This window comes from Triturus cristatus, chromosome 2_1 (assembly GCF_964204655.1).
Source record: "Triturus cristatus chromosome 2_1, aTriCri1.1, whole genome shotgun sequence".
In the NCBI taxonomy this organism is placed as follows: Eukaryota; Metazoa; Chordata; class Amphibia; order Caudata; family Salamandridae; genus Triturus; species Triturus cristatus.
In genome coordinates this window covers 509,033,541-509,052,662 of record NC_140581.1, presented here as the reverse complement: position 1 = coordinate 509,052,662, position 19,122 = coordinate 509,033,541, and the positions used below count along the sequence as shown (strand labels likewise).

The window sequence follows — 19,122 nt, the reverse complement described above, 5'->3', positions numbered from 1 at the left end:
AAAAGGACATGTCCTACTTTTTGGCCTTCTGGGCTATCCAAGGCTTACGGTAGGTGTGACTTATATGTATTGAAAAGGAAGGTTTGGCCCTGGCTAAAGGCTTATTTTACGAATCAAACAAAAAGGGGGAGAGAGAGAGGTCAAGTTTGCTGTGGACTCAGCCTCCTGTCCTATATGAATAACCAAGAAAGTCCAACCATCTAAATAACTATCCTTCCAGTAGTTTTAATTTAAGGAAAACAATAAGTTTTCTTAAAATAACCCTCACCCACCAAAAGGCCCCTTGGTGGCATGCTTCCTCATCGGGTTCTTCCTGCCCGCTGCGAGACGGGGCGTGCTATGACCGATGAAGACGCGGGGCACTTTGTAAGGTGTGGGCTATATAGACTCACAATAAACTCACACACCCACCAGGAAGACCAATTGTATCAGGCATAGGGTCTATCCTGGACCCGCAGTCAAAATTTGCTGATGCTTTTTTGCGTCCTATAATCCAGAAGACAGACATCTACCTGAAGGACACTAAAGATGCCCTCAGACTTCTACAAGACAGACCATTCGACCCCGAAATTTAATTTCTGATGGGTTTGGATGTGGAAAGCTTGTACATCAGTCTGCCACATGATGAAACATTACCCATCATTGAGGATGTACTGTTTGACATTGTATGGGAATATCAAACTCCATGGAACATCATGATGGATATCTGCAAGTGGGCATTAACTAAGATTTTTTTTCTCTTTGAAGACACTCTTTACCTCCAGAAACATGGGACAAGCATTGGGAGCAAATTTGCTATAAGTATAGCGGGACTATACGGACACCACTTAGAAAAACACAAGATCCTCAGCCCTGCTAACCCTTTTCTGTCCCACATCCGTTTATGGAAGCATTTCATAGACAACGTCCTGGTAATATGAAATGGTAATGAAGAGACAGCACACCAATTCCTAACCTGGCTTAACTACCAAAATGATTTTCTGAAATTCACCGACACCATATCAAACAAGGAACTAGTATTCCTAGATCTCAACATCTTCTCACAAGGAGGAGAACTAAAAACAAGAACACACATTAGAGCAACCGCCAAAAACTGCCTCCCGGTCTACGACAGTTTCCACACCAGACATCTAAGGGACAATCTCCAGTTTGGTCAATTCCTGCGATTAAGGAGAAACTGCTCTGACCTTAAGGATTTAAAACAACAAGTGAGGATTTACGTTACAAATTGATGAAAACGAGTTCCCCACTCGAGTCACAGACAAGGCGATGAAACGAGCCAAAAATAACAACAGGGTCTCCCTATAGGAGGTAAGATCACCAAAGCCAAAAGAGGAAAGACCCATCTGTATAACCACCAACAATACAGCCTCTGACCAGGAGAGCAAGATAATCAACAGACACTGGCGGATTCTGAACTATGGCACTCTAGATTTCCCTAACCCACTGTTCTGACAGAGAAGGGGTAAAAGCGTAAGGGATATAATTCATAACAGACCACGTCAAAACAAGGTTGGGGAAACATCACAGGGTTTCCTCTCCCACTTACAGGTCACCATCCATGCGGAAACTGCAGTGTCTGCCATTTGACCACCAAGAGTAAAAGTATCACATTCAACAATACCGCCAATTGGGAACAACGTCATTTCACGAACTGCAACTCAAAAAATGTGATTCACATGATCACTTGCCCAATGCCGACTTCATTATACATCAGAATACGCATTTGTGAGCATTGGAACAACCTGAGATGTGACAGGGCTACAACAAAACTGTCTGCACATTACATCGAGGAGGGACACACAGTACAGGACCTACAGTGGACCATCATAGAACAAATCCCTAAAGAATCCCAACTATTTGAAAAGGAACAACGCTGGGTTTTTCGCTTACTAACTCATACTACGAAATGACTGAACAATGGCATACCATGGAGCCATTTTGCTTAAACTCATGATGGAGCTATTTTGCTGAAACTCATGATTATGCCTCAGCAAATCTGAAAAACATCTATTTGGTTTCTACAAAATAGTTTTTTAACAACTAGTATCCACGTTCGACATGTTAACACCGCACAGTAAAAAGGAAAGAACGATAGCAGAAAATTGAGCCATTTTGCTTAAACTCAACCTGAAGTACATCTACACTTGTTTTTGGCAAATAGACTTTTGACTCCGTTCTTAAATAACCAGCACATATAGGAAGAAACACCTCCATTACAGAAAGCGCAAAATTTCTTACATTTCTTTGTAAATATTTTTTTAAAATATTTTGCAATAAAGGCATACACAACATCCAGAGCTTCTGTTTTTCTTTGCACTTTCCCTTGGAAAAACTTACAGTAACAAGCCTCCTCCAACTGACTATTTTGTCTCCTTTAGGTGGTTTGAAAAACCTTTTTTCATTGGTTAAAATATGTGTTTTACCGCTACAACCAAAAATTATACTAGCTGCCTCTGTAGAAACCAGAATTGGCTTATATCTCAACCTGACAGTTTTTTAAAAGAAGTCTGTTTGCAATGGAGATTCCATCAATTTTTGTAAGAGTGTCCGTCGATTTATTTTTTATTTCAAACCCCCCCACCAGCTAACACACACGATCTGGTGTAGGGGAAATACACATCAAATACAAGAAGTTGTGCCACTAACTTGCGGCCATTTTGTTTTAGTCAGCAGTCTAGGCACTGTTGACACGAGGACGTGAGCAAGAGACCACCTGATATCTACCAGGACAGTCTCGGCTCGTCAGTCATCTTTGGAGCCACGGACAGGCAGAGTATGCAGGGCGAGGGTGCAGCTTTGACAAACTGAGTATGGCATAACTGATCCCCTTTGTCAACGAGAATTTCCAGTTGGATTCACAATGAATATTCCTTGCAAGGTCTAACCAATCCCTTGATCATTTTTCGCATACTTCTTTTTCTTTCAGTGTGTGACTACAAGCGCCCCTTCCCTCCCGTGTAGAGCTCATAGGGCCAAAATTAGGCACTAAACATGTATGTAGAACCTATAAGTAACGTTTGCATATTTTTTACAAATTCACTATCTTTTTACAGACTCACTTTTTATGTCAATTCAGTCAGAAAAGAGCTCAGACCATCGATGCATGCATAAAAGGAGCTGTTCCTTTAGCCAATGGAAAATACCTCACAGAGTGCCTGATTTATGTTACATGTTTTGTATTGTCTTGTTTGTTTTTTTAAAAGGGCAACACAACACATACAATCTTTATAAAAGGACTAATCGTGTACTAGTGAAAAATATATCACTTCAGATTCCACAAGTTGGTGATGCGTTTCCTCAATATAACTTTACTGACAAGTTGACAATGTGATAAAATCCTATCTTTCCAGATCGTTTTGAAGAAATACACCGACTAGGTATTGTATGCACAAGCTAGGTATTGTAATTACATAACAATATCTCTTAGGGGATAGGCTTGAAGCATGTAGACCAGGAGACACACACGCATTATAGTGTGTATGTCTCTCTCCCCCTTTTTAACACTACCGGCTACATGATGTCATAAAGGTTGGTTCCATGTAGCCAGGTATTTTTTAATTTACCACCTTTTGACCCTTCCACTCTCACATCACTACATAGCCCACACTTTACAAAGTGCTTGCACGTCTTCGTCTGTTGTAGCATGCCCCTTTTAGTGGGTGAGGGTTATTTTAAGAAAACGTATCCTTTTTCTTAAATAAAAACTACTGGAAGGATAGTTATTTAGATGTAAAGGTTTACTTTCCCAAGTCAAAATGGCAGTTTAAAACTGCACACACAGACTTCAATGGCAGGCGCCTGAGACATGTTTAAAGTGCTACTTAAGTGGATGGCACAGTTAGTGTTGCAGGCCCACTAGTAGCATTTAATTTACAGGTCCTGGGCACAGGTAGTGCTACTTTATTAGGGACTTACAAGTAAATGAAATATGCCAATTGGGTATAAGCCAATCTAACACTTTTTAAGGAGAGAACACACGCACTTTAGCACTGGTTAACAGTGATAAAGTATGCAGAGTTCTAGGGCCAGCAAAAATGAAGTAAGCAAAAACAGGAGGTCTGAAGGCAAAATGTTAGGAGAAAACCATGCCAAGGATGGCAGGTCTAAAACCGGCTCCTGGCCCTACTGTGTGAGAAAGCCTTTGATCACCCAGGCAGCCAGCAAGTTAATTAACTTGGCCCAGCAGGGTGATTCAAAGGTTTGAATCTAATTAGGCGCAAGGTCAGAGAACAATGATACATTTTGAAGTGCCACAAGGAATACAACTATGTAGAAATTAATGTCAAATCTGCATTTGTATTATGAATTAACATAGGAATTTTGTGTTACACTCGTCTTCAGCCATAACTATGGCATAACTGTAGTTTGTTGCAGATTCCGCCCCTATATTATAATACAGTAATGCATTTCAGGTGTACGTACTCCCACTAGTAATAACAACTCATATTATAAGTCCTCATCAGGTCAGCACAATGACCGACGGGTCCCCATCTGCGACAGAGTACTTGTGTGCAGATATTGGGCCGTAACCTAACATGCTCAGCTTGTACGCATAAGCACCTGTGCAAACAGCCCAGAGCCTCTTACCCTAGTTTTTGAGCAGCAGACCTTATCTCAAATGGCAGCCATTGGCAGATAGCACTCCCAATCCATTATAAGAGAGCTCACAATGAGTAAGACTGATACTTAGACTCACTCATGGCATAAATCCATAATTCAGTTAGTCCCAAAAGCGGAAAAATCCAGGGTGATTAAATGGGGTCCGAACGCATTTCTCAAAGGCTAGCTTCCAGGGCCACAATAGGGTCTGAGTTACAGTGTTGGCTCCCAAAGATGACAAATATACACCTGCAAGGGATAGAATGGAATTTTTCATGACCAAAGCTGCTACAAGCTATACAAATGTACATTCACAGGGAGAAACTGAGGACCCACCTCATGCCAACATAATACCGGGAGGGATCGGTCACTTTCAACCTTAAGTACGTTCCGAGTCCCACAACAAAGGTTATTGTAGGAAAGGTTTCTGCTATAGAGAAGGCTATTGTGAAAGTCTATGCCCCAGCTGACAATGCTGAATGTGAACTTAAAAAGCTAGCATCTAAAAACGTATAAGATAAAGTGCAGGAGACAGAGCTTCAGCAACAGATTGGAGTTTAAAGAGTGTGCAGTAACCGTCATGGCCAAACTTAAGTTGAAGACAAGCCTTGTAGAACTGGATACAATTAAGAGTGAAGGGGGTCCCAGAGTGTTCAAAGGATGAGGACATTACACCTCTTTTAGTAGAGTTTTCCCCCTCTTACGTCTTTGGGATCAAACCCATCCCCCTTCCCCAATACCAAATGAACCTTAGAAGACTATTAGGATACCCACTAGAGGCTACAGAGACTTGAAATGGAATGAGTACCATTACTGTTAGCTTGGGCTCAGTTGGACAGAGAAAGGAACTGACCACAGTGGCTTTAGGGAGCAAAATATTCCTCTGGAAGGATCATAGGATCCATATCTTTCCTGGCTTGTCCAAGGCACACACATAGGAGAAGAAGGACATTGAAGTCTCTGGGCCTAAGATATCCCTTTGCGGGTAAAAGATGAAAGTTCTGTGTGGGTGTTTACCAATCCGGATGCTCTCCAATAATTGCTTTTGTATTGAAACACTGGTCCTTAAACAAAGCAAAAATAGATAAGATAAATATTGACTAGAATCAGTGCTATATTGGGAGTGCCCAGCCGGACATTCAGTTTAATGAAACAATGGAGTCAAAAAAATAAGAGGAGCACATCAATATAGTGGGACGCAGTCGTGCATCCTACACGAACACATGACAGGTACATAAAGACAAAGACATTTCAGGTAAGACAAAAGAGGCTTGTCAAATTTAAATTGTAGCAAGCTTAGTAGAAACAGTAAATGCACTTCTTTTAACGCAATGGATTAATGTGCATGCTGTTTACATTAGTCAACAACGTTTCGATCCTTTCAAAACAATAGTAGGATCATCATCAGGACAGTTAAGTTACAAGCCTGAATTATAGTGTGCCTGTGGAAAATAAGGAGAAAGAAAAGGAGATTAGAAAGCGTCTAATGCTGCGTGTACTGCCTAGTACATACTGTGTGTAGACCAAGTGCACTGCTCAAGTGGGTAGAGCAAATGTGATCCATACAATGATTTTACTAGTGACTCATGAGTGGTAGCCGACTAATAATTTACAAAGAAGGAATCAGAGTATAGGGCATGCTGACGAGGTCTCTAGTGGTGTCCGAGCGCATTACGCAAGTGATCGGGGCAATGCGCTAATGTGGTTAAGAAGTAGTGGCAGACTGAATAACTAAAACGAAGGATTAAGACATTAACAGCTTATGTCAACCAAGTTATTGGTTCCTTGTATGTGTCTAAAGAACAGATTATAAATGTCAAGTTAAAGCGGTGAGTGAAGAACAACGGTGCTGATTTACGTACATCAGAAAGCCACAGCAGGGGTGATGCGAAGTTTATAGGGAGGGCGGGGGGTAGGGGCGATCCCACAGACCCTTCCCCATGGTTTTTCAACCCTGAGGTTTTCGGGAGGGGAAAGATGGAGCTCGCATCTCTATTTTGTGTTGGTTAGGATATATCATGGACTAGAAAAGGGTGTGCCGTTCTTGTATATTTGAGGTGTATATGCACATGGTTCTACTTACATCGTGCTATATTATGGTTCTGTCAATAAAAAAGTATTTGAACCTAAAACTTTAAATATATTAAACAAGTAATGCTATAGGTAAAACTAGTCTTATTGGTACATTTGTATTTTTTTGTCTGTTCGCAAACTCTTTTTAAAAGTAAAGATTACAGAGTCCTAAAAATGGCAGTTGAAAAACAACATATTGCTCTTCTGATATTATGCCATATATGATTCTGGATCAGGACGACACATATAATGACAGAATGTCATGGCCTATGAGTGTACCAAAGTCAAATCCTGGGTATCAGCCTACTTCGTTGAAATCTGTAAAAGCAGCACAAATGTACTCTACAGAGTTAACAGTCTGACAAACTCAAAACAGTAAAAAAAAAAAATAATCAAGAAGCAGACAGAGATTCTGGTCCATTTGTACCTGTGACATGGTCCCCTCCTTTTGCGTAAAATTCTGTTATCAGCTGAAAAGCATGGCTGTATTGAAAATGGAGGCCGTCCAATCTCTCTATCCGAATCCTGTCATCGTCATGTATGCTAAGAGAGAACAAATAAGATATAAAATACAATAGAGGAGCTATTTTTATGAGCTACATGAAAACAATGGAGGCAACAGCAGACACTGGTAATCAGTGTATACATTAAAATAATGTCACCAAACGGAAATTAAATTCAGTTACCACATTTAGACAAGCCCACGAAGGCCCATAGGCATCACTGCAAACATTAGTTAACCCCGTTTGTTTGATTACCAGTGACGCACATGCATCTCGTACAGTCTTATCGTTAATGATAAGAGTGAACAAACCACAGGCAAATCAAGCCTGCCAACGTTTCTGTCCAAACAGGACCGTAAACTGTGACTTCGTCACACTTTGTTACAAACCTCACTTATTTTTATAGCTTACTCGTAAACCAAGGACTAATTGTTACGGCTCCAACATAGTACATCCTGAACGCAAGAATGTAATAAAAACATTTTCCCCTCTGAAAACGCTGCGTGCGTGCGCTCGTTTGCACGCACACCCTTTCGGTGGAGACAAAAGAATACGCATCTCATTAATTTGCTTAAAGTCACACACATAAACCCGCTCTGGATGGCAATAGTGACACTCGTTCAGCTTCATCTGCATGCTTTATGATCTGCTTTCCATTGCACGCACTGCGGATGAAAGGATAACCATCCAATAAGAAGGATCAAACCTACTTTGGCAATGCCAAATGTTTTGACTCTTGTGTGTAGATAGAAAAGATGCCTTGTGTTTGAATGAAGGGGCAGCACATGGACAGCGGCAGCAATGCATAATTCTCACACTGTGAGTCGCTAACTGCTGACGCACATTTAGTTGTGCTGTCCGTGTGTGAGAGAGATTTGCACTACTCCTACCCACACTGGGCACGATTCACAGAACTAACTGAAGACAAAATCCTAAACTTACTACTTTTGGTATTCACAGAATGCACTTACTACTTTTGGTATTCACAGAATGAATTTACGACTACTAACTTTACGTCCACACTCGGGCTGGAGATTCCGGCCCGGAGGCAGAGATTCCGGCCCAGAGGTGGAACTTCCGGCCCAGAGGTGGGGATTCCGTCCCGGAGGTGGAGATTTCGGCCATGGCTTAATCTCCGCCACTGGCCAGAATCCCTACCTCTGGGCTGGAATCCCCACCTCCGGGCCGGAATCTCCGGCCCGAGTGCGGACGTAAAGTTAGTAGTCTTAAATCCATTCTGTGAATACCTAAAGTAGTAAGTGCATTCTGTGAATACCAAAAGTAGTAAATTCAGGATTTTGTCTTAAATTAATTCTGTGAATCGGGCCCACCGTCTGTACTAAATGTTAGTGAAACTTGAAAAAAGCTTTATCCCTATAAATAACAGGCCTAAACTCTAGCCATTATCACGGTGGTTTAAGGGCCACAGGGGAGGAGCTTGCCAGTCGCCTGAGGAGGGCCCGTCCCTCTGGCCGATCACACCCTGAAGGAGCATTAGGTAAGAGTTACTCCAGAGCCGCACTTTAAGCTTTTAAACCAGTTGGTAAAGTTTTTAACTGCCCCTTATCAAGCCTACTACACCAGATACCATTCACTCCTCCTGTCCGCGTGCAATATTAGGGTCATCTATTGGGATGCTTAAAGGGCAGAACTGCCATCGATGACTGGGATGGCAGAAGCGCCTAATAAACCCATCTCCTCGGACTCGAGGGTCAGCTGTGTGCTGATCAATGCTAGGTCACTGGTCAAACACCATTTTGGATCCTGGGAATTTCTAGGTGTACATCAAGCTGATTTGGCTTTTGTTACCAAAACCTGGGCTGATCAGACTTCAGGCCCAGAGATGACAATTGGGGTTTCCACTGGATATACAATTTTCAGACTCGACAGACCCGACAAAAAGGGTGGAGGATCAGCAGTTATTTAGCACAACTCCTTCTCAGCCATCTTTACACCAGCTTCATACTCCCAAGTATGAAGCCCTACCGTTCAATGTTGAACTAACTAAAACGCAGTCCTTCAATGGAGTCCTTTTATACCGTCCGCTGAGATCAAGAATCCCCTTCATTCATGCAATCAAGTAACTTTTGGAATCATCTACAACCACGTCAGACTTGACCTCTTTAGGTGACTTCAATTTCCAACTAGAGAATCATTCGGACCCCGATACAGACCTTTTTGTCGACATTCTGTCCAGTTTTGGATTTACTCAGTTAGTAGCGGTCCTACGCACCAGGTTGGCTATACACTTGATGTTCACTTCCATACACTTCCCATGACTTGGTCAGACCACATGGCAGTATCTTCCAATATCAAACTTTCCAGTAAATTCCAGCCACCATGACCACTGGAAAATCTTTTGTCTCTCGTGCCTGACATAGGGTTCAAGCCTCGGAGCTGAGCACTCTTCTTGCTGGTTCTCAGCCAGACCAAACCAGGGACATTGATCGTATGGTGGCAAGTCTTTCAGTCTAGCTGAAAGCTGAAGTTAATGAATTAGCCCCGGCAAACACCTAAATATCAAGGAGAAGTAAGTCCTTGGCACCATGGTTTAATGACAAATTGAGGGCTGCTAAACAAGGGTGCCGCAGACAGAAGCGAAACTGGAGGAGAGCCTATAACCAGATGGAAAAGGAAAAACATAAGCAGAGTAGTGCAGTACAAAAAACATATTGATTGGAAAATCCGCCTTTTATACTAGCAAATTAAATCTGCCACAAATTCCTCTAAGGCACTGTTTGAAAATGTCTCTAAACGTTTCTACGCCAGCCACCAGGAAATCAGCAGGTAGTAGTCAGGCTTTCTGCAATGAGTTAGCAAATTCTTGTCAATAGAAAGTGGAGGTAATCTGTAATTGATTTTCCTCCACGTATTTCTAAAGACCAGAATAGCATTGATATCAAGCCAGTGGATCCTGATAGGATCTCCTTTAGTGAATTTGCTCTTCTGACTGAGGATCAAGTTAAATTGGCAATTCCTAGTATAAAATCTGTATCTCCCTCTGACTCAGATCCACCTAAGATCATTCACCTAGTACCTGCCTCAGTGGCCTAAGATCTTTAATACCATGTTTTAGTTCGGGAGTGTTTCCCAAACAGTGGAAAAACGCTTCAGTTTTTCCATTCCTGAAAAAAAAAAACTTACATGTGTAGGACCGAATAGTTATCAACCCATCTCCAGGCTCCCTTCCCCAGCCAAGATGGTGGAAAAGCCATGAACTTGCAGCAGGCCGTATTGTTGGAAAATAAGCACTTGTTGGATGATACATAGTTTGGCTCCAGAAGCGGTCACAGAACAGAGACGGGGCTGATTATGGCCACTGAGGAAATTAGGACCTCAGTGGATAAGGGCGGCAAAGCTGCCCTTATCCTGTTCGACCTGTCTGCAGCATTTGATAAGTCAATCATGACGTTTTGATTGACCAGTTACATAGCCTAAAGATTTAGGGTGAAGCCCTGGCCTTTCTACGTTCTTTTCTTACATATCGCACTTAATCTATTTCCTTTGAAGATTATACATCTGAGCCCTTTTCGTTACCATGCGGGGTCACACAGGGGTACTCACGGAGTCCGACAATGTTTGTTACACCGTTGGCAACCCTGATCAAGCTTTGGGTGGTTATTAGTTTCCTATGATGGTGATGCCCAGATTGTGGTTTTACTGTCTCAAAAGGGCCCAGTCATTAGTAACACCTTTTGGAGTTGTATGAGCGCAGTCAGCCAATGGATGAACATAAACTGTCTTAAATTAAACTCTTCTAAGACAGAAGTCATCTTATTTAGCAACAACATCTCTTTCTGGACAGATGAGTGTGTCTCTCTTCTGACACCAGCTAAGAAGGTCAAAACCCTTAGTGTCTTGATCGATGATCGATCAATATTCAAAGAGCAAGTGAACAGTCATTCCGCCATCCTTTTATATCCTACGGATTGTTTTAAAAATTGCTAACGTTTTGCCATTTGACCTGTTAAAGACAGTTGTTATTGTATTAGTCCTATCCAGAGTAGGCTATTATAATGGCCTTGATCAAAACCTTCAGAAAAAGTCACAGAGCAAATTGCAAATTCTTTAAAACACTGCAGTCCGGATGGTGATAAAGGTCCCTAGATCCAATTTGGCCACACAAGCCATTGGGAAGCTATGTTGGCTTCCCGTTAAGAAGCAGATAATTTTCAAGGTTATTTGTATTGCTTTCAAGGGTCTCCGAGGACTAGGTCCAACATATTTGGACGATTCGCTCTTGCTGTGCATGAAATCTGGTAGAACACCGCTGCAAATTGTCCTCCTGGGGAGGCAGATGCTTCGTCATTTGAAGTGCTCATAATTGGTACCGTCTCCCTCAGGATTTTTAAAGTAGCCACCTCTTTTTCAAGTTTCAGGAAATCTCTGAAAACCTTGCTGTTTTGTCATGACTAGTTTTATTTTGTTTGCCTAGTTCCTGGTCACTGTTAAGAGCCAAGACGCCTCCGGCATAAGTTGCCCATTACAAATTTAAAATCAAATTCATAATGAGAATAGTGAAAATGTAGGGGTTGAGAATTCAAGAGCAAGCAGGGCGCGCAAGGGGTCATAATGTAATGGGAAACTCAATGTGTAAGATTTGGGTGCACAGGGAACAAGGGGCTGGAAGGAGGTAGTTAACGCAGAGAGAAAGGAAGGGGAACAGAAGGTGAAACCAGTTGGGGAATAACAGAGTACAAAAAGGGTGCAGCGGGGTGGACAGCCCAGGGCTCAAGGGAATAAAGAATGCAGGGTTTAGGAGGGTCAGTGCAGAATTACAGGGGCTGGAAAAGCAGAGTGGAAGGAGTTGGAGAATGAAGCGTGTAAGGGAGTTAGGAGTGCAAAGTTCCAGGGATGAGAAACACAAAAGGGTAGAGAATGCTGCAGATGAGGGAAATATAGGCAGGGCCACTGAATTTAGCACTTCTGTGGCCTTTTCACATAATTATGGTTGTGTCGCATTTGCCACAAAATCCATTATCAGCTGCATAATCTGCAGATTTTAAGCAAAAAAATGGTTCTAGCTCAGAAGGAAGAAAAGTTACTAAAATTGTTGTGACGTGTTTGTGCGTAGAAGACGACGCTTCGCAAACGTTAACTGGTCATCTTTCAGTTGCTAATTTCTGTATTTAGCTGTTAATCTAGTTCTAATGGTTTTCCGTGCTCCTGTGATCAAGCCTTCTGATGAGCTACTAGAGGGACTATAGGGTGAACCGACCCAGGCTGGTGCTGAATGGGACCTCTGACTCTCCTCTCATCTGGCTGATCGCGCCTCACAGAGCTGCAAGTCCATTGCCATTTGCTCTCAGCGGTCCCGCTGCTCGTGCTGCCCTACTCCGCGGAGTTGGTGGGGGGCTGGGTAAGCAGGTCGAATACCACACACTGCAATTCGCCTGCCGCAACCAATGCCGCAATCATGGGGAAGGACAAGACCCTCCAGGCCCACTTCTCCCAGATGCGCATCAAACAAGTTTACCACTGCTCCAGTGGGAGGTCCTACAAGAGACCTCAGGGGCCCCTCAGACTCCAGAATCCAGAGACCTTTCCATAATTCTACTAACCATCCATGCATTGCAGGCTGCAGTGGAAAACAAGGTTGCAGAGGTTCACATTGATGTGGCGCTGCTGCGCCAACATCTGCGCAATGTGGTCGGCAGAGTTACCGAGGCTGAAGGCCGTATATCTGCAGTGGTAGTGATGTCTCAGACCGGAAAACAATGGTCCCCCGCCTAATGTCCCAAAATGCTGAGCTGCAGGATCAGGCTGAAGATACAGAAAACCTCAGGCTTGCTGGCTTCTCGAAGGCTCAGAGACACCAAGCTCTGCAGACTTTCTGGAAACATAGCTTAGATCTTGGATACCAGCGGACAAGTTATCAACGTGGTTTGTGGTGGAGCGGGCACACCAAGTGTTATCACCCAAGCCACCTCTCGGGCCCCGCAGAGGCCCATGAGCGCCCGGATTCTAACTTTCTGCAATAGAGACTCCATCCTTCGTAAGACCCTCCAAGCCAAAGATCTGCATTACCAAAATTCTAAACTAATGGTGGACACTGAATACATCAGAGAGGTACAGGCCAAGAGGAGGTCCAATACAGAGGTCAGACAGAAACTGAGGGCCATGAACCTGTCCCACATGCTTCTGTTTCCTGCATGGTTATAAAAGTAATTTTCGACAGCAAAACTGTCTTTTGCGAAACACCAGAGGCTATCTAGAACTGGCTGACTGAAGAAAGACATATGCGACAGCTGACTATCTACTTTGCCTTCTGGAAAAGCCCTGCCCCCTTTCAGGGGAATGACAAGTGGTATTTCGAGACGAGGGATCCAGACACACTCCCACAAGGGTCGTGGATGGTGGGCGCCAAATTGCCCTCATTGGGATTGAATACATCTGCGTCACACTCGAGGCCACTGCTTCTGGCATCACAGACCGAATCGTCATCTCTCAAATCCACAATGCATGAAACGGCCTCTGGGGATCCATCCCTTCTGCAACCTGACAACACCCGCACCGATGGCTGCTGACAAAGAGACCCTTTCGTGGGCCCACCTGGCCACCTACACCATCAGGAGGAAAAGCTTGGAATAACACTGAAATTATTTTTATACTGCATGATGGCAAGTCAGAGATCCTTCCAGGAGGAAGTCCACCACTCCATGCCTCAAGTGTGGAATGTTTTGGAGTTAGTTAGACAGGTGACATGCTTCTGGTGTACAAGTATGGGGTGGGGGCATTGAGGGTTTAGCTCATCTCATAATGAAAGTTATAATTTTGACTTTCTGTATGCTACCATGCGACACCAACACACACAACGGTTCATTCACATCTGCGTGCACAGCGGCGATCGCTCCGTGCTCCTGTTGTCATCAATGAATGCGGGATGCCCCCCACATTGGCTTTACCCAACCTCCTATGCCTGCCCTAATAGAGTTCCAGGTCCTGTCCTGGAATGTTAATGGTAAAGGGCTACTGGACCATATTAAACAATCTACAGTCCTGCGCTATGCTCATAACTTTCTTTACGCAGTCCTGATGCTCCTAGAAATTCACTAGTTGGGCACTCAATTTCCTTTCCTGCTCCATCACGGGTATAACAGGGCCTTCCATGCTGGCTTCACGCAGGGCTCCAGAGGGGTGGCAGTCCTACTTCACCGCTCCTACCCAACAGTCAGGGCCATACCCTCAGAGGAGGAAGACTGATGAGATGCCAGGATGGCCCCTCGCACCATAAAAATCTCATCTAGGCTCCGACTAGTGCAAATATACTTCCTGCTCTATGCCTATCTTACACCCATCACCTGCAACGTGCACATCTCCTCTTCAGTCCCACATGTTTCAGGTGGCCCTATGCCCTGGGGTTGAGGTGACACGTATGCTATCGAGGGTGCTGAATTTGGGAGGTAGAGTTGTCCCCGAAGGTTGTTCTCGTGGGAATTTTTGAGGGTATGGGGGGGTACAAGAACTGACCGGGCGCTAGGTGGTGTGGCCACCACAGTTCCTTGTAAGCTGCGCACCTGGGCTGACGCTTAGGCTGCATTTTCTCTCTGTGCAGGAGGCCTGTCTGGAGTGAGCACAACAAAGTATCATTCCTTTGTATTAAGTGTAGCTCGATCTCACAGATCAAACAAACGATAAAGGCATTAGGCAACTGCAACATCTACGGAAAGCTCTTGCTTCTAGGAAAATGCTCAGTTTTCAAGCTTTGCTTACACTCTGCAGTCACATTGCTTTACAGCCCCTTACCCTTTTCAGTCGGTCCCCACATTAAAGATGCTGTGATGGTTTATCTTATTTTGGTCATTTTAATTAATCAGAGATGTTGCTTTATAGTTCAGAATACTTCTTACAAACAAGCAGGCTCTGTGGGATTGCTTTACATGTCGTTATTTTGCTAATGTATACATTCAGGTGCCACACTACTTCTCCTATCAGTCTGTTTAAATCCGGGTGATTTCAATACAAAACATAGTCTACTTTCCTTTGGAATTAACTTTGTTTCTCTGCAAGACTTTTTATGTTGTCAATTTAACATTTGAGGTTCTAAACACACACTAATTTATTTCCTGGAAAAAAACCTAAACCCAACCTTTTTCTTTTTCGTCAAAATGAAGAGAAAAAAACATATTCAGGCATAATCTGAATAGCACAATGTCTGAAAAGAAAACATGAAGCCAAATTTCAGCTTCCCTGTTTTAACTGTGATCTTAGGCGAATCGCTTTGCTGTTCCTCATGTTTCATGATCGCCGAATCTGAGGACACCTTTAAGTAATTCAGTTCATGATGTATTCTATACAAACGTCACATGTATGGTTAAATAAAAAAACAGCATTACTCCATCCATATCTAAAAACAATGTGTTGTGTATATTGAGTGTTAATGACACTCCGATTTGTCTCCTTGTTCACTAATGGCATCATCATAATTGCATAGAAGACTTTGAGAATGTTTTTAAATTCATGTTTAGAAACTAATACTTTTAATGTCACTTAGTGCATCACTACAATTTAATGTACGTGGTGCTGGACTGGAAACTCAAAGCAGCAATGTGGCGAGTGTCAGCTAAGGGGTTTTCTTTTTTCAATTTAATTTTTCCTTGTCGTTATCTGTCGACTCCCTCATGTCCCACCGCTCTTACCTGCAGGAGCCGCTCCAGATTACCATGCAGGTTGCGGTTAGTGCCATGATGCCAGTGTCCGCATTGCCCTTTATCATGCCCATTTACCCATTGCATCCATGTATTCAGCATCACAAGCAAGGCCGTTTTCACTATTCCATAGTGCTTGAAGCACCATAATGATACCTAAATTCACAATGACGGAGTAAGTAAAGCATCACCATAATCGGGTCAATTTCTGTAATGGACTAGAAAGTACAGCACCGTAGCCAGTGAGTCGATGCATGTGAAGCACTGCAACTAGGCTAGTATTACGCCAAAATGTGAAGCACCGCACCTTGGACAGGTTCCATAACCTGCTTAATCTGTAAATCGCCGCAGCCTGGCCTGTACTTTCCCAGAATGTGAAGCACCAGAAACACGCCAATAATGAGCCAGTATTTTTTTAAGCACTACAATATAGCAATTATCTACATTGCATGTGTACGTAACGCATCCCAGTCAGTCCAGTACTTTTTCAGTATCCGAAGCACCACAGTCGCACTACACAGTCTCGCTTAGTGAAACTTGCGGGGGGGCCCTTGCAAAGTGCATGAAGGGGCCCCTCCATGCTCAGGACCTCTAAGGTCCGCCCATACACAGTGCTGGAGGGGCCCATCCCTGCACAACCGGGGCTGCGGGGGCTATTGTTAAGCCACTGAAGCTATAGTGTAAAGCATGACTGTCAGACCAATAACATCATTGTCCCAGTATTCCAACACTATAGGCAAGTCACGCTTCAGTATCACTGTTTGTACAGAACCACATCCAGCCAAGTAATCCACGATGTGCCAAGAACCAAATACTAGGATAACCACACTGCATTTACATCGCGGATACAGCAGATCGCTCTCTTGTGGTACAAGAAATTGATGTGCCTATCAAGTCAATATTGTTATCAACCAGATTAACCTCTAAAGTTAAAAGGGGAAGCACTTTAGGTAATGCTCAACAGGAAGATTCTACCATTGTTTGGTAGTACCTTAGAATTGTCACGTAGTGGGGCCAGGAGAAAATATGCAGATACCAAAAACCAACATTTTAAAAAGCATACTGTCACAGAACATTACAACTGTGATAGGTAGCATTATACTTTCATCCTTATAGGTAATGGTTAAATTAACCTTGGAAGGATGAGAAGCTGAAGCAGCCCATTAGGTCATTTCAGCCCATGGCCAGTGTTTAGCAACGCACATTCCTACAGCAGATCCATTAACCCATGGGACTAGGACTGCATGTATGAAGAGTTGGGTTTATTTCATGAGCCCTGCATCTTCCTACACCATTATCTCTACAAACAATGGTTTTCTAGCAAATGTAGTTGGACTGCAAAGATTTAAATGTTACCTTAACCCTCTTTCTTTAAAATAAATGTAACATATATGTTGCCTCTCAGTGCCGGAGAAGTAGCACATTTGTGTGCATAGTGGCTCGTGGTATGTGTCAGCTCAGAAAAGAGTGCTCATGAACGCTGCATTGCCACACACCAAGAAAAATAATTAGTGGGAACATTTGTGGCCACTATGGTTACAAAGCATGATATAGCGAGAGGATGGAAATCACCCACACCGCCCTTGCTGTCCCAGTATGCCCAAGATGTAGACTGGTTTGCACAACAGCAGAGGCTGGTGTATGAAGCCCGGGGCTGCCTGATGAAACATACCAAGATCTGGAGTAAATGGTGGGACCACTTAGAGATTGGTAGTCTACAGTAATGCTATTTGGATGCGCTCATGCATGGGCTCCACTACTGTTGACTGATGATGTGTGGTTTACTCTGAAACCTGGCAATTCTATTTGTGACGGTGGCAACAGAAGGCTGTTTGTTGTATATGTTTTCTTGCAAAAAATCTATAAAATTGGTTATAAAAAAAAATGGTTCTAATGAGGTGAAATATTTACCTAGACAGTTTTACATGTGTAAAATTGACAACATAATAAAGTAATACTGTAAAAAATGTACTACATTATGATGTATATTTTGCTTTTTCTTGCCGCATAATTTAGTCAACCCTGCTGCATAATTTGGTGATCCTGTGCGGCACAACTCCAGTGAACATAGGGTGCAATGGGTGTTCAGCACAGGACACAATGTGTGGGCAACAAAGGGAATAACTTGGCAGGGCATATGGAGGTAGGGACACAAGGTGTAAGTGCAGGATGTAGTCCCCGACTCAGTCTTGAATTATATAAGATGGTTTTTAGAAGACCGACAACCATCATGTCGTCCTTCCCATCCCCATAGTCTCAGGTTTCAGGTATGTTGCAGGGGTGGAAGGTATCCCCTTTCCATTTCAATATATACATGAAACCCATGTTAAACCTCGCCATGCAGCCAGAACTAAATTCTTCATGTATGCTGTGCTTAATTTATGCAGGTGGTCAGGGCCGACTTTTGGCATGGGCAAGCTGGGCCCAGGCCTAGGGCGCCAATTTTTAGAGGGGCACACGGAGCTCACTGCATTAAGGTTCTTCAAAAAGCAGTCCCTCTACCTTGACTCCAATGATTCCGTCTAAAGCACTTCTAATCACTACTAATCTACCATTCGCTGTTTTACCATCCTCTCAGCCCCTTTCATTGGCCTCCTATCTACCTCTGACCCCTGCTGCCGCAAACCAACACCCCGATTCCCACCCCAGCAAACAACTTGGCTCAGTCTGATAAAGCTAACCTGGGGGTAATTCAGGTAATGTGGGGGAGGGAGGAGATGCTTGTCTTCTGAGGCAAATCAGTGATAGTCAGCCAGGTGTCATGAACGTCTCATCCAGGTGAACCTCATCCAACAGGATCCTTTGGAACGCGAGTGAGTGGCCTCGACACCAGGGACTGACTTGTGAAAAGGACCCCAGGCTGTCTCACTTTGTTCACCAGCAGCAGTGAGGGAGACTAGTTTCTTTCTGGCCAGAGCGCTATTCAAGCAAGGACCGGCTCTGCCGGTGAGGCACAATGGTGCTCATTTTTGAGAGACCAACACATATTTCTCCTGCTCAGATATTGCCTGGGAGCAAGAGAGGGAAAAACACCCAACAGGGAAGAGGGAGGAAACGAAAGATGGCAAAACCGTCACAAGGGAGAAAGGAGGAACCGCCAAGAGTGAGATACTGGGGAAGGGGCAGCAGCTGCTCACCAGCAGGGGCACAAGGGTGGTGCCCCCCCCCCCCTTACAGAGCACACACCTCAATGTCTCGCAGCTTCTATAGGAAAACAAACCATCTTACGTTTGTTTGTTTTCATGTAAAAAGCTGCAACATCATGTTAGCACAAGACGGGGTTCCACTGTGCCCAT

General features: G+C 43.6%; 1 protein-coding gene across 3 annotated transcripts in view; it reads right to left on the bottom strand.

Annotated features, from left to right (window-relative positions):
- MSH3 (mutS homolog 3) overlaps positions 1 to 19,122 on the bottom strand; it is a 2,607,526-nt gene that overhangs the window by 1,646,785 nt on the left and 941,619 nt on the right. For all 3 annotated transcript variants that reach the window (XM_085632401.1, XM_085632403.1, XM_085632402.1), the window contains exon 9: positions 7,103 to 7,218. In XM_085632401.1, the coding sequence (XP_085488527.1) occupies positions 7,103 to 7,218 (116 nt within the window). The remainder of the gene's footprint in view (positions 1 to 7,102; positions 7,219 to 19,122) is intronic.